Source organism: Panthera leo, chromosome D1, assembly GCF_018350215.1.
Source record: "Panthera leo isolate Ple1 chromosome D1, P.leo_Ple1_pat1.1, whole genome shotgun sequence".
In the NCBI taxonomy this organism is placed as follows: Eukaryota; Metazoa; Chordata; class Mammalia; order Carnivora; family Felidae; genus Panthera; species Panthera leo.
This window is the reverse complement of record NC_056688.1, coordinates 100053399-100069640: the sequence shown is the minus strand read 5'-3', so window position 1 is coordinate 100069640 and position 16242 is coordinate 100053399. Positions and strand designations below refer to the sequence as shown.

The following is a 16242-nucleotide window of genomic DNA, read 5'->3' as shown; positions in this document are numbered from 1 at the left end:
TCTGTGTGGGGTAGAGAGAAAAGCTATATTCCCCTGAACTCATCATGACAATCTTTACCCAATCTTTGGTGGCTGAGAATTAAAAATGGCACAGTTGCCCAGGGTAACATGGCACATAACCTTGAAAATTGGTATTTCCATTGTTAGGACGACCATATTAGTTAGAACAGTCAGGTTTTCAGAGAGAAATCCATTCTCTGAACTCTGGCCTGTGCCTAAAACCATCCCCTATCCTGTGCCAGCCTCACCAATATCAAAATGAACAACAAAGTTTTATCATGAAGCTTTCCAACTTACCTCATCACTCTCGTCCTAAACTACAGCCAGAAACACTATGGTTATAGCAGCATTATCAACAATAGCAAAGCTATGGATAGAGCCCAAATGTCCATCAACTGATGAGTGGATAAAGAAGATATGGCATATATATACACTATATATATATACATATATGTGTGTGTGTGTGTGTGTGTGTATATATATATATATACACACACACAAATATATATATATATTTTTTTAACGTTTATTTATTTTTGCGACAGAGAGAGAGACAGAGCATGAATGGGGAAGGGGCAGAGAGAGAGGGAGACACAGAATCTGAAACAGGCTCCAGGCTCTGAGCTGTCAGCACAGAGCCCGATGCGGGGCTCGAACTCACGGACTGCGAGATCATGACCTGAGCCAAAGTCGGCCGCTTAACCGACTGAGCCACCCAGGCGCCCCACACACAAATATATATATAAACACACACAAATACACACACACACACACACACACACACACACACACACATATATATAATGGAGTATTACTCAGCCGTCAAAAAGAATGAAACCTTGCCATTTGCAGTGGTGTAGAGGGAACTAGAGTGTATTATGCTGAGCGAAATTAGTAAGTCAGAGAAAGAAAGATACCATATGATTTCACTCATCTGTGGACTTTAAGAAACAGATGAACATATGGTGGTGGGGGGAAGAGAGGTAAACAAACTGTGAGAGGTCCTTAAAGATCGAAAATGAAAGAACAAACTGAGACTTGCTGGAGGGAGGTGGGTGGAGGATGGGCTTGATGGGTGATGTGTATTAAGGAGGGCACTTGTTATGATGAGCACTGGGTGTTATATGTGATAAATCACTGGATTCTACTCCTGAAACCAAAACTGCGCTGTATGTTAACTAACTAGAATTTAAACAAAAAGTTGGAGAAAAAATAAAACAAAAATACAAAAATAAACTGGCCTCTAATGATGTTTGTGGATGCTTTGCTTCCAGCAAAAATTCCAACAGGACCAATTACGAATCCTCTGAGGACTTGAGAGGTCAATGCCTTACCAAACCCTGCCCGTTGTGAATGTCTATTTAAATATTTCTCTAGAGTCGATGAAGAATTACAGGAGATTTAAGTAAATGACAATAGCCAAGCACGTTCACTAACAGACTTAAGGTTTATATGGGAGACACTGTTCCCACACTTAGGGTTAAAAGGAGAGCTTAAATCAGGAATAGAAAGAATTCTCACCACACTGTTCATGGACTTCTTGGGAAACATAAATTTGGCAGGATTTGGGGAAAAAAACAACATCCAATCAACTGGATCTGATGCACTTCTACATTTTATAGTTTCATACACTCGCTTTTTCTGATTTGAAGAATTTTTCATTGTTCCCATTGTTTTTATTATAGATTGAATACAGTTCTGAGATCTGAAAAACTTACGTATTTTGGAGATGTGTTTATACTTCCACAGGAGGCCAAGAAAGTGAATAGAAATTAAATCTAGAGCCACTGCAGTTTCCTAACTCAAACAGCTCATTTTCTGAGTAAATTCAGATTGATAATGGGAACGAAAATAAATGAAAGTGTCCAAGACTGGAAGAGCTGTGTAGAGAGAGAATTCCAGTGTCCCACTTGTTAGTTTATAGAGTGTATTTGCAGCTGGGGGGCTATGCCCCCAGGGGAAGAAAACAATGACTGAGTTCAATCTAAAAACTGGAATTCACAATCAACTAGATCCAGGTCAGTAATAACTAAATCTTTTTCCCCAAATTTTAAGAGTTAACTTAATTAAGCCAAATTATTTTCACTGAATAGGCTTTACAATTAGATTCTTTGAATCGAAGGTAATCTTATTCTCTAAAAATGAATTTGAGCTTGATGACATGAAAATAGCAGTAGAAAACACGATCTGTAATGCTGTCAGACAAGACGCTTTTGAGAACTCTTAAGGTCACTGAAACAACATTGTGGTCAACGTGTATGTAGAAATAGATTGCTTCGGTAGGTTTTATATGTGATTATTTGAAATTGTTTCCCCTTTTCATGACTTCCATGTTGCCACATTGAAGTTAGAATTTGTGAATTAAATTAAGAATGATTAAGCACATAGTTACCACCTATAGGAGCCATGGGTAGAGAAGAAACAACTAAGGAGACAGCGTTCTGTAAAACTAAAGATAAAGATATCCTTCCTCACCTTTATTGAAGCTGAATGATCATGATGCTGATTTCTGTGTCCAGAAAGTTTTGAGGAAAAATATGTTGTTATGCTTTTCGGCAGGGATTTGAGAAAGGAGAAAAAGAGGGGGAGAAGGAATAAGATATGCTGTGATCTTTTGTAACATGTAATCACTTTTAAAAATCCATGTACAGATCATTAAAAAAAAAGAATATATTCTTGTATATATTCCACTTTTTCCACCAATTAGCAATGAAAATTTCAAATTTATCTTAATTGATTAAACTTACGCCAAAAGAAAAAAATTGTATTATCTTAGACGACCTTAACATTTCTGTCTCATCAATAGGAAATCCAGGGAAACTTTATGACTCATCTAATTCCATTTGTAAAATTTGAGTGGTATTATATATCTAATCCAGAGCCTCATTTTTTATGTAATGAAAGACCAGTTACACAGAAAATCCATTTAAGAAATATTGAGAACTTTTAAGGAAACTTTGTACCAATTGTATATTTATATCCAAAGATGTGGGAAGAGTGACTGTGTAAGAGCCATTTGGAGCCAGACACAACATCCAGGGCTACTGAGTAAATGCTGCTCAATGAGCTGTTATGAAGACAGTTCCTTGGCATTTTGAAGAGGGAAAACCCCATCTGCAGCTCTCTGTGTGTACATGCATTCATTTGGCAGAAAGGAATCATACCTCAAAGAACACTGCTGGTATAGATATAGTAAGGCTTGGCACTTTCCTATCTGATATACAGTTGACTTTTTAAAGAATATTGTGTCCATATATCTATAAATATTCGTGCCAGTGGGCAAATATAACTTCAAAATCATTGTTATTGACAAACTTTGCCCCAAAAACAGCGAAAGAAAGCCACCTGTGAGGGTTTAGAGCCAGAAAGAGAGTTTGGAAGTCCATCATAAGTCAACATACATATTAACACTTTGCTTTTATTCTGGTGTTTGTAACATATTGTTAATATTCAATTTATATGAATAAGAGAAATCTAACCTCTTTCTAGTCTTCTTTATAACTGTCTCCAAAGTGGCAGAGGTGAGTGGAAGCTGTGGTTCCATCAATCCCAGAGGCCAGGACTACAGAGGTGATGGAAACTTTTAGTGTTGAATGAAAAATATTACTCAGAAATTCTGTGATCTCTCCAGATGGACCATGTGCTCACAACCCAAGCTGAATCCATGGAAAGGATGAGCAATGTAACAGAATTCATTTTGCTGGGCTTGACCCAGAATCCAGAACTGCAGAAATTCTTATTTGCTGTGTTGTTAATCACTTACTTGATCACACTGGCAGGTAACCTGCTCATCTCCGTCACCATCTTCATCAGCCCAGCCCTGGGTTCTCCCATGTACTTTTTCCTGTCCTACTTGTCTATTATAGATGGTTTCTACTCTTCTTCCATAGCACCCAAAATGATCTATGACCTGATCTCTGAGAAGAACACCATCTCCTTCAATGGCTGCATGACTCAGCTCTTTGCAGAACATTTCTTCGCTGGAGCTGAGATCATCTTGTTAATTGTCATGGCCTATGACCGCTATGTAGCCATCTGTAAGCCCTTGCATTACATGACCATCATGAGCCGACCTGTCTGTGGTTTCTTCGTGGGAATGGCTGGGATTTTAGGCTTTCTTCATGGAGGAATCCAGATTTTGTTCATGGTCCAGTTACCATTCTGTGGCCCCAATGTTATTGACCATTTTATGTGTGATTTAATACCTCTCCTGGAGCTAGCCTGTACAGACACTCGCACTTTGGGGCCCCTGATTGCTGCCAACAGTGGATCACTGTGTTTGCTCATTTTTTCTATGCTGGTTGCTTCTTATGTTGTCATCCTGCACTCACTGAGGACTCATAGCTCTGAAGGGCGTCGCAAAGCCCTGTCTACCTGTGCTTCTCATGTCACCGTTGTCATCTTATTCTTTGTACCTTGTTCATTCCTGTACCTGAGACCCATGACCTCCTTCCCCTCTGACAAAGCTGTGACTGTGTTTTGTACGATAGTCACTCCCATGCTGAACCCTTTAATTTACACCCTCAGAAATGCAGAAGTGAAAAATGTCATGAAGAAACTCTGGGGGCAAATAATGAAAAGCAGTGATAAATGAATTTTGTGATTAGAGTCTTTACCTAAAAATATCTAGTGGTGATTTATAGACATTTATTCCCTTTCTTAAATAAATAGAGATTTATTCCCCTGATCAAACTCGGGGCAGTCAATTTTGCTGCCTGGATCAGATTTCTTCAGGAGCACATATGTCCTGGGCAGGGTCGACATACCCATTAAGACACAGTAGGCACGGTGCCTAGGGCCTACAATAATTTTAGGAGCCCTTGAAATGTTTAATTTCTTTTAAAATAAGAAAACAATGAATGCAATCCAAATCCAACTTGGACTATAGCCATCTTTATATCAATGCAGTTATAAAATATAATTTTTAATATTTTTAATGGAAGAGGAGGGCTCATGAGGACAAAATTACCAGCAGGCCACAGAAGTCATAATGTTGCCCTGATTGGAGGTGTGAAACAGATCAGCGTCAATAGTCCTGAACACTCTTTACACCCAGTGCTACAGCTAGAATGAAGTTTTAGTTTAAAAGACAAAAAGAAACTGCATGTGAAAAAAAGTATTCAACAGCAGGGAGTCTTCAAGTACTTTCATCCAAGTATACTTTTTCTTATCGTAGTAAATTTAAGAGGTTCAGAGATGTTCTCTCATCACAGCAATAAAAATCTCTTTACTTATCACAATCCCAAGAAGAGAATACTGGCACACAAAGGTACCTTTTTAGAAATTACATTGCCACCATTTTCTGCAATATACAATTGTCTGCAGAAACAATTGGAGGAAAAATTGACTGGTGCAAAAGAAATATCATTGATCAAGTCTGTAGAGTTAAGGCAGAAATTACCTGTACATTAAAGTCATGTTTTTTTTCATGTTTATTTAGTTTTGAGAGAGAGCACAAGTGAAGGAAGGGAAGAGAAAAAGGGAGATACAGAATCTGAAGTAGGATCCAGGCTCTGAGCTGTCAGTACAGAGCCCGACACAGGGCTCGAACCCATGAACTCTGAGATCATGACCTGAGCCAAAGTCAGACACGTAACTGACTGAGCCACCCAGGTGCCCCTAAAGTTGTGTTTTAGATGTGGACAAAGGAAACGATGACTTTGAACAGCTGTGGCAGGAAATTACCAGTGATATATGAACCAACTTTGTGTAGTGAAACCGAACAACAATGACCACAGATCCAGATTATAGAAAAGAATTCATAACATGTACATAATGAAATTCTAAGAGAGATTCAGAAATAGTCAGATGCTTTGAAATCAAAGATTAAGAGCTTTAGATCAAATAGGCTTGATTTCTCATCTCATCTGCTGTGTTAATTAGCCTTGTAAATGTAAGCAAGTTACTTCATCTCTCTACTGATTTTTTTGGCCTGTAAAATGGACAAAAAACATTACATACTTTCTTAAATTGTAAGCATTAAATGATTTCGGTTGAAAAAAAAAAAGAGTCAGCTGAAAATTAGTGAAATTGCTCAGACACGGTTACAGCCTTCAGAGATGTCACCAGCACAGAAAGTATGCCAGGAACTACAGTTGCTCACCAGAGCCCAAGAACATTGCCACTGTCATTCACCAACCATGATCACAGGAGGACCAAACATCTGTACTTCAGCCCCAGCCCCACGTTACTTCAAAATAAGTCATAAATGGCATCCACTTATGAGTAGGGACAGCATAATGGTGAGTTACCATCCCAGCAAGGAAACTAACGGGACCTGTGAGGATCTCTGGACACTAGAAGCTAGCCCACCACCGACTCCCTATTCTGGAATAAAAATGCCCTTAAACATCTCTGCGGTTACAAATAGGGGAGCCGGTTGGACCGATTGTGAGATGCCTGAGCAGAACTTATTTCAAATGCTGTCACTAATGAGGGACCCTGTGCTCTGAAAAAAGGAGAAGGGAGAGCCCAGCGGCAGTGACCAACAGACCTATCTCTTTACAGAGCTTGCGATGCCCAAGGAAGAGCTCAGAAACTTGACCTCAGAAGGTGATTTCACAATCAGGGATTCGAATATCGTGTGATGCGGACATTTCTCATGTTCTCAGAACTTTATATCAGGTCAGATCTCACTCTATATGCAGGCCTTTAAAAAATGTTTTTCCAAAACAAACAAGCAGACTCTTTTTAAAAAATTTATTTATTTTTGAGAGAGAGTATGCGTGAGTGAGAGAGGGGCAGAAAGAGAGGGAGACAAGGAATCCCAAGCAGGCTCCTCACTGCCAGTGCAGAGCCTGATGCGGGGCTCAAACCCACAAACTGTGAGATCATGACCAGAGCCGAAATCAAGAGTCAGACGCTTAACCAACTGAGCCACCCAAGTGCCCCAAAACAACCATACTCTTAAGAAAACAAAGTGATAGTTTCCAGAAGGGAGATGGGTGGGGTAAGGGTGATATAGGTACGGGGGATAAAAGGTACAAACCTCCAGTTATAAATAAGTCAAGGGGATGAAAAGTACAGCATAGGAATATAATCAATAATATTGCAATACTGTTGTATGGTGACAGATGGTGACCACGCTTACTGTGGTGAGCACTGAGTAATGTACAGAACTGTTGAATCCCTGTTGTATACCTGAAACTAATATAACATTGTATTTCAGTTATTCTTCAATAGTAAATTATAAAAAACAGATGTTTTGCCATAGTTTCCTGTGAGTGACCAACTTGTAAATGTATGCAAGCAATAGGTATGTTTTAAATGTCAAACTTCTCTTTTAAAGATCTAGCTGTCATTCCCAAGAAAGATGGGATGGAATAGGAACAAGTAAAAATAAGGATGACGATTCTCATGAGGATGATGGTGATGACAGCTTATGTTTGTTGAGCACCTTCTGTGAATAACATCCTGACCTAAGGACTCATTTTATGTTTTGGAGGCAACAAATTTCTGCCATTCTTTCTTTTGTTAATTTATTTTAGCCCTCAAATTGTGGGACTTACCTCTGTTTAAAACATTTCATAATTTGAACACAATGGTGACCCTACCCACAGGATGGTGTGAACAGCAATAAAACAATTCTAGTATATAATTGTGACAGCTTTTTCCATTTTGACTGCTTACTAGGTGCAAAGTGTTTTGTATTCACATTTTGTTATTCAATTCTCACTCTAGCCCAGTAACGGCAATGATTTCCCTGTTTCATGAATTAGGAAACAATGGGTTGGAGAGGGTAATTATATAGCTCAAGATCAATTAGCTAAAATTTGCTTGAATCAGAATTCATTATCTAAGCCTGTCTGACCCACGGCCTCTGTGTGTTACCAAACCCATTTTGTATCTAACCAGACAACATAACCAGACAACAAACTAAAATTTTTATTCTAATATTTGGAATTTTCTTCTTGAAACCATTTGGCCTCCATTGTTTGAACTCATTTGAAAGTGGACTTGCCTTCATAGATAGACCAGGCTGAAAATGTACGAGTCCACAAAGAACCAGCTAAGCACTGGTCAATAATTTGTAACCGCATGAGTGTTTGATTCCCACATAACAGGAAATTTCTTTGCAATTATTTTTTCCTCCATCTGCAATAGTCTGTACATAAAGGAGTGGCTTGTGGCTTATATAGTAGTACTTTCCTCTAATAAATAAAAAATAGTAAATATGTTTGATATGAATATGTACTCATCCTGCTGTCATCTATTAAAAAAGAAAAACTTCACTGAGGGAAGAAAGTTCAAGAGGTGACAAACTATTTTTTAATTAATTTTACCTGTTACTTTTTACTTTTTATTATGATTGTTATTTTTATTTTGTTTATTTTGAGAGAGAGAGAGAGAGAGTGTGTGTGTGTCTGCAAGAGCAGGGGAAGGGAGAGAGAGAGAGAGTGAAAGAGAATCCCAAGCAGGCTCCGTGGCAGGTCTTGAACTCACAAACCATGAGATCATGACCTGATTTCCCTGTTTCATGAATTGGGAAACAATGGGTTGGAGCCAAAATCAAGAGTGAACGCTCAACCAACTGAGCCACCCAAGGGCCCCAAAATACTACTTTTTTTTTCTTAATGTTTTTATTTATTTTTGAGACAGAGAGAGACAGAGCATGAGCAGGGAAGGGGCAGAGAGAGAGGGAGACACAGAATCGGAAGCAGGCTCCAGGCTCTGAGCCATCAGAGCCCGATGCGGGGCTCGAACTCACAGACTCTGAGATCATGACCTGAGCCGAAGTCATGACGCTCAGCCGACTGAGCCACCCAGGCGCCCCCAAAATACTACTTTTTTAAGTAGCTTGCCAGTACTAACAATAAGCTGTGGAATAAAATCTCACATGCAGTTCTGTTTTGACGCCACATGGATATTTTCAACAGTACTTAAAATTTGGAAGCTTAAACTAGCTCCAGCCTTTCTTCTTCTGCTGCCCGTTGGCGGGGGCACCATCATTTATTAGACGCCTATCAACCTGTCAGGTGCTGTGGTCTTCACACACATGGTACTTCCACAAGGGCATACACTAAGGATTAAAATGCTTATTCTTGGACATGGAAACCAAGGATCCGAAAAGTTTGTTTAAGATGCCTTATAAGTGAACAAAGAAATCATTTAGCCCCAGAGGGTACCCTTTAGGATGGCAGAGGCTTAACCAAGTTAATAGAAGACTGGAGGGAGGAGGTGGAGGAGGAGGAAAAGCTGACAACCAGGATATCTAGCAAAACACTGATGGCAACTCTCACTGGGTAATGTCTTATAGGTGGATTTACACATGCACATGTGTGTGTGTGTGCGCATGCACATGTGTGTGTGTGTGCGCATGCACATGTGTGTATTGTTCACCTTTGTTTTCCTACATTCTGAATTTTAAAATAAATATGTATTTGGGGAGAAAGAGGTTTTATCATAGACCCCAAGATGGAGACACCGCTACCTTTGTGAACAAGATTAGTAATAATTTTGAAATCATATAGAAAACTTCTGGTGATATTTACTCATGTATTTATTCTAGCAAGTTGAAATGTTTTCAAAAATAAGCAGCACTTGTAAGTTGGTTGGGCCATTATTAATCATGACTCAGGCAATAAAAACAAGGGATTTAAAAAAAGTGGGGGGAGCACTTAGATCAGTTCATTATGCTAGTTGGTAATTGTACAAAAAGGTGCTTATCAAATTTCAACTGAAGTAAGTATGCTTTTCTAGAAAGTCTCCTTGAGATAAAATTGTGGCAAATTCGAGAAAACAATAGGCTGTTTTTAGTGACCCTCACCATGGTTTCATATTTATTAGCTAATTGGAATACAGGCTCAATCATACTTTTATTATCTTAACAGCAGAAATGAATAGGTATAAAATTCAAGGTCTCGTTATACCTAGTTTTTTTAATTTTTGTTAACATTTATTTATTGTTGAGAGAGAGAGACAGAACATGAGCAGGAGAGGGGCAGAGAGAGAGGGAGACACAGAATCTGAAACAGGCTCTGAGCTTTGTGCTGTCAGCATAGAACCCAATGCGGGGCTCAAACCCACAAACCACGAAATCATGACCTGAGCCGAAGTCAGACCTGAGCCACCCAGGCACCCCTCCTTATACCTAATTTTTTAATTAGACTATCAGAATGCGACAAAATGAAAGAAGGCAACATTTATTTTCCCTAAGAACTCGGCAACTGTTATTTTTGTGAGACATAGAGGTTTGAGGGTAAAGCAATAACTATTTTCTAATGAGCTCCTGAATCAGTTCTTGGACACTAACTGTGAATACTTGTAGTAGACAAACTTTCATATTAACTTCTAGTTTCTTTTTTGGTACAAGCATAAAAAGTGGGTATGTTGCAACATGGTGAATTACATACTGTGAAACAAGAGCTTTTTGGAAATTATGAGAGCCTACACTCTTAAAGAATGAAGCCTGAGAAAGGGTCTCGTCAGAGTTCATAAAACCAGGAAAAGAACAGAGCAAACACGGATGTACGTTTCAGATTCCAGAACCCCAGCATCCCTTGGAATCTGAAACAGGGAGTTAGGAAAAATAATCACTGGCCAAAAACAAAGTCATCTACTCTAAGCACAGCATTATTTTCACACCTAGTAGAGATAGAAAAGTGAAGGAAGGCAGCCTCTGTATGGAAGATTAGGGAAAGGTTGAGGAACATATAAAATAAAACGTTGTGGGAATATGTGCCAGAAACTGGATTCTGAATTTGACATCGATTTTCTAATTTAATTCTCACAGTAACACTTTAGATATGTATCATCTATGTCTTTATTTTAAAGACAGGCATCAGAGGCTGCTAGATGTTTGGTCACTTTCTCAAGGTCATGCCACAAGTAAGCACAGGAAATAGGACAGAAACTCAGGTTGATCTGTCTCCAGAGCGAAGGTCTTCTAGAACAGCAGCTATGCCAGGGATGTCATACAGGGTGATAAGAAGGAAGAGAAGCCTGCCTGGATGCATACAGACTGCTAGCCACAGCTAAGCAAGAAGTTATTTGCCTTACGTTGTATTTTGCCTCACATTTCTATAGCTCCATTATCACACAGACTGGAATGACATACCATGGATCGCTAGTGAAAGAGCTGAATGATGGACCAAAAACAACCGATTTGGGGTATTGGCTTAGGTACTTCACAGCCGGATAACCTTGATTAACCAATCACATCAAGAGACAAAGTTTCTTCATTTCTAAAACAGGGATAATAATGATTCATGCCACATACGTCTTATACGGTTGTTTTATAACCAAACTATGTAATTCAAGTAAAAAGACTAAACCATAAAAGCCTATGAAGATGAACAGATAGACATAACGGAATAAGGTGATATTCAGTAGTCAAAACGAGTTTTGGTTTGTTACACTTACAGAAATAAAGTCATTTCTACTTCCTGCTTTACCACTCATTACATACATGTAGTTTCTTAATGAAGAGCTTTCTCATGGCATTTTTTACGTCTTCATTTCTCAGGGTGTAAATGAGTGGATTCAGCATAGGTGTCAGAATACCATAAAATACTGCCATGTTTTTGTCCATGGACAAAGTAGACGATGGCCGCATGTAAGTAAATACACAAGGCACAAAGAACAGGGCAACAACAGTGAAGTGGGCCCCACAGGTGGAGAGGGCTTTGCGCCTCCCCTCGGCACCGTGGCACCTCGAGGAACGCAGGATGACAATGTAGGAGGCAGCCAGCATGAGGAAGTTCAACAGGCAGATCACACCACTGTTGGCCACCACCAGGACGCCAATGACATATGTGTCGGTGCAGGCGAGCTCCAGCAAGGGGTACAGGTCGCAGACAAAGTGATTGATCATGTTAGGCCCACAGAAGGGCAGCTGAAGGACCAGGAGGAGCTGAACCAGTGAATGCAGGAAGCCCCCCAGCCAAGCCACCCCCACCAGCAGGGCACAGAGATGCTTGGTCATGGTGGTCGTGTAGTGCAGAGGCTCGCAGATGGCCACGTAGCGGTCATAGGCCATGACCGTGAGCAGAATAATCTCAACACCTCCCAAGAAATGGGCCCCAAAGAGCTGAGCCATGCAACCCTCAAAAGAGATGGCTCTCCCCTCACACAAGGAGTCCGCAATGAGTTTAGGGGCCATAGAGGAAGAATAACAGGTATCAATAAAGGACAGATTGGCCAAGAAAAAATACATGGGGGAAGCCAGGGTGGGACTGGAGGTAATGGTGACCACAATGAGCATGTTGCCACACACGGTGACCACATAGATGATCAAAAAAACCACAAAGAGGACTCTCTGTATCTCTGGCTTCTGTGAGAGTCCCAGCATGAAAAACTCTGTGATATTGTGTGGCATTTCCATATAGCCCAAGGACAGTGAGAATGCAGGTACGGTATTGCCTATAAAGTCAAGAGGAAAACACAACCATAAGAGAACTAATTACAGGGTGGGGGAAGGTGCTACCAGATTTTCTTCAGACACACTCGCTTCCCTTTGTCCCTCTTAACTCTTTCCATTCCAATATTTTTGGATCAATTCACTTTGTTAACCACAAAATATGAGCATATGTCTATTGTTGACTTTTGCATCACTGGGCAGTAGATTTCTAAGTTCTTACGTGAAAACAACTAAATATTAGTTTCATTACTGCTAAAACCGAACATTTGGCAGACCTTGATTTTCCACTAGAGTATGCCTCTGACAATTTTCAGGATGGTTCCACATAGATGCAATGGCACCTGAGAAAACCATGAACATTTAGGATCTCCTGAAAACTCTGCATGTTTAGTCCACATCCTTTGAATTCAGTCTTTCTTCTTGAACTTTTCAATGAAGCTTGCTACACTTTCTGTCAGTGTTTCTGATGGCAACACAAACTGATGTAAAACAGAAGCAAATCTGAGACAAGCTGATCGGCTGCAGCTGAAGACCTCCCCGACTTCCTGGTTCTTTCCCTGCTCACCCCCTCCCACTCAGAACCCATGCTGTGGGCAGCATCACATCCAGGAAGCCAAACTTAAATTACTCTTGCCCCTTGCTTTACACGTTTTATATGCTTCTGGTTTTGCTTTCCCTGGGCTCAGTGAAATCCTTCTAGTTAAAAGCTACTAGTCCTTCCGCATCTGTAGGAAGGACTTCCTTTAAAGTAAAAGTTTGTTGAGCATCTGTGGAAGATTCTATTAAGTAATGAGTATCTGCCTATTCATTAAAGGAAGCTCCAGGGGCAGGAAGAACAGATGCTCCCTCTTAACCAGCTACAAGGTAGAATATTCCTACTCACCCTTTCTTCTCTTAGTGATAGTAAGAAAATGCCTTTGCCTACCCTGGTTTTAAACAAAAACCTGGGGCACCTGAGTGGCTCAGTCAGTTAAGCGTCCAACTTTGCCTTAGGTCATGATCTTGTGGTTCGTGGGTTTGAGCCCCGCATAGGGCTCTGTGCTGACAGCTCAGATCCTGGAGCCTGCTTCCGATTCTGTGTCTCCCTCTCTCTCTGACCCTCACCTCCCACTCATTCTCTCTCTCTCTCTTTCTCTCTCTCTCTCAAAAGTAAACATTTATAAAAATTTTTAAACAAAAAATTGACACTAAGCCTACCCACCAGCAATCTATTACTTTCCTGGAAACATAGGCCTCCTTAAAGTAGCTAAATCTTCCAACTTGCTGGAAACCTGATGTTCAGTATGATAAGAATTAAGGGAGAACGTTTAAGTGTCAGAGGAAGAGACACCCAGATATAAGAGATATAAGAAATACTGGGGAGAAGATTCCTGGGTTGATCAGGAAGCTGCCCCCTCCTTTTCTCTCTCCCAGTCTTAGTTCAAGAAGGCAAAGTTGCTTCTGTAAGTGACGAGTCCAATGGGGACCTTTTCAGAGTAAAACGTGATGGCCAAGAACACAGACAGGGGTGATAAGAGCAAATCCCTGGGTTGCATGCAGTTTTTGCCAAGCACGTTCCTAAGTGCTTTACGTATATCAGCTCATTTAATCCTCACATTATCCCCTTGAAGTAGACTGCTGTTTTCATCCCCCTTTTCCAGAGGAAGAAAGTGAAACACATATGAGCAACCCACAGAAGCATGTTCAGCTAGGAAGTGGCCGAGGTGGGGCTTGCACCCAGGCAGTCTTGCTACAGATGCTGTGGGCTTCACTGCACTATACTGTCGTGTAAGCTTATCTGGGTGTGAATCCTTCCTCTGCCTTCCTCTGTGAACAACTTCTCAAAGCCTCAATCTTCTTATTTATACAATGAAAATGGGGGCGCCTGGGTGGCTCAGTCAGTTAAATGTCCGACTTTGGCTCAGGTGATGATCTCACAGTTTGCGAGTTCGAAGCCCGCATCAGGCTCTGTGCTGACAGCTCAGAGCCTGGAGCCTGCCTTGGATTCTCTGTCTTCCTCTCTCTCTGCCCCTCCTCCACTCAGGCTCTCTCTCTCTCTCTCTCTCTCTCTCTCTCTCTCTTAAAAATAAACATTTTAAAAATTTAATAAATAGATAAAAATAAAATGAAAACAAAAGAACTGCTATACCTTGAGGTTGCAGAGAGCAGTAAATGATAACAGGGCATCCCGGGTGTCTGTACAGAGCCTGGATGCAATATACATTCAATAAATGGCATCTCTAAAATCACCATCATTAACACCATGGACAACAAACTCATTATGTGGCTTAAATACCCAAGGACCTAAGTGGATACGTTCAAAACTAAATTAGTTGTATTGAATATAGCTAATTATATTCAAAACTATAATATTATAAATATTTAAAAAATGAGCTAATACTGATCCCCATACAGAGCGCAATAGAGAAAATGCAAATTGGTATGAATAGCACAGAATTCAGCCCAAAAATAAAAATGTTAAGCTGATTCATCTCTGCAATTTGTGGGAATACAAAATAAATTATTTGTTAAAAAGCTAGCCAGAAAAAAAAAAAAGTCTCCTGTTTGAGTTATCCATGAGAAACAAAATTATTGTGTGGAAAGTAATGAGAATTTTAGTAAAATTATCCCACCACAGTTTTGAGTTGCATTTTTCTTTAGTTTTCAAAAACAGATTACAGAAAACTTACATTGACTGGATCTGAGGACAACAACAGGTCTCCAGGTGTTGTGTTGTGCTTTGTTTTTACCTCCTAACATCACAGAAAGGTGGATCTGGAAGAGTTCTTAAAGGATCATCCAGATCAGCTCCAATGTATCATCCCAAATTTCACTGTTTCATGTGATTAAACTGCTGGATGAGATTAGAATGTTTTAAACATTGAGGCAAAGCACAGACGAAGCAGGTGCTATCAATTACCGAAACTCATCTGAGCTGAAGGATTCTTTTTTTTAATGTTTATTTATTTTTGAGACGCGGGGGTGGGGCAGGGGGAAAGGCAGAGGATCTGAAGCGGGCTCTGAGCTGACAGCATAGAGCCAGATGCGGGGCTTGAACTCACAAGCTGTGACATCATGACCTGAGCCAAAGTCAGACACTCAACCAACTGAGCCACCCAGGCGCCCCTGAAGGTTTCTTAGAATAGTACGAAGTGAAAACACAAATGTCGGTCATTCATTTACAAGAAGCTGGAATTGTTTTGTCATCCATTTCCCTTTTGTCTGCTTAAGAACCTGATGGGATTTAAAATCATCGTTTCCAATTCTCTATTTTAAAGACGGTGGATTTCAGACTCAGAGAGATCTTAGATATAGATGCACTGAGCCAAGGTCACATGGGTGACCCGTGACAGAGGTGTGGCTGGAACCCAGGTCACACATCACCCCAGCCTATGCCCTTTCCAATGCAACCACCACTTTCCATTGTCTGCCTTCTTTACACAGAGTAACCGGTTCGTTAGCTCTGCTTTCTGCTAAGGATATTCACCAGCACAGTCTCTGAGAAAAGCTTTTTCCTTCCACTGGACAGGGTTTTTATAAGGGAATTGGGAGTGACAGCACAGGGACAGTCAGTGCCATGTGCTTTCTGCCTCTCTAGGGGAGACTAATTCTCCCTCATGGGGATCACTCACTGGAGTTTGTGCCTCGTTCACAGGTCAGAACAACGTTGACACCATCATTTAATTAGTCCCCTGACTACAATTTCGGTCTCACAAGGAAGTGGCTTCTATTGTGCCTCTTACAAGTGCCCAGTATCTTTCTAGTGTCTCAACAGAGAAACTATAAATTGTCAGGAGGAAAGGGGAGTTAGGATATTTCAGGAACTGACACTGGAGGGTCAGCGTCTTTAGAGAAATTGCTGGCTGAACAACACCAACAAGAATCAACAGCATTTATTGAGCATC

General features: G+C 40.5%; 2 protein-coding genes across 2 annotated transcripts; one reads left to right on the top strand and one right to left on the bottom strand.

The window, feature by feature from the left end:
* The first annotated feature begins 3664 nt into the window (after nt 1–3664).
* LOC122199927 (olfactory receptor 4C45-like) lies at nt 3665–4594 on the top strand. Its single transcript, XM_042905315.1, has one exon. It carries the CDS (start codon nt 3665–3667, stop codon nt 4592–4594), a length of 930 nt encoding a protein of 309 aa, XP_042761249.1.
* A 6795-nt stretch (nt 4595–11389) lies between these two features.
* Nucleotides 11390–12325, bottom strand: LOC122201289 (olfactory receptor 4C3). The gene has a single exon (XM_042907177.1). The coding sequence runs from the start codon at nt 12320–12322 to the stop codon at nt 11390–11392; it is 933 nt and encodes a 310-aa protein (XP_042763111.1). The 5' UTR covers nt 12323–12325.
* Between the last annotated feature and the right edge of the window lie 3917 nt (nt 12326–16242).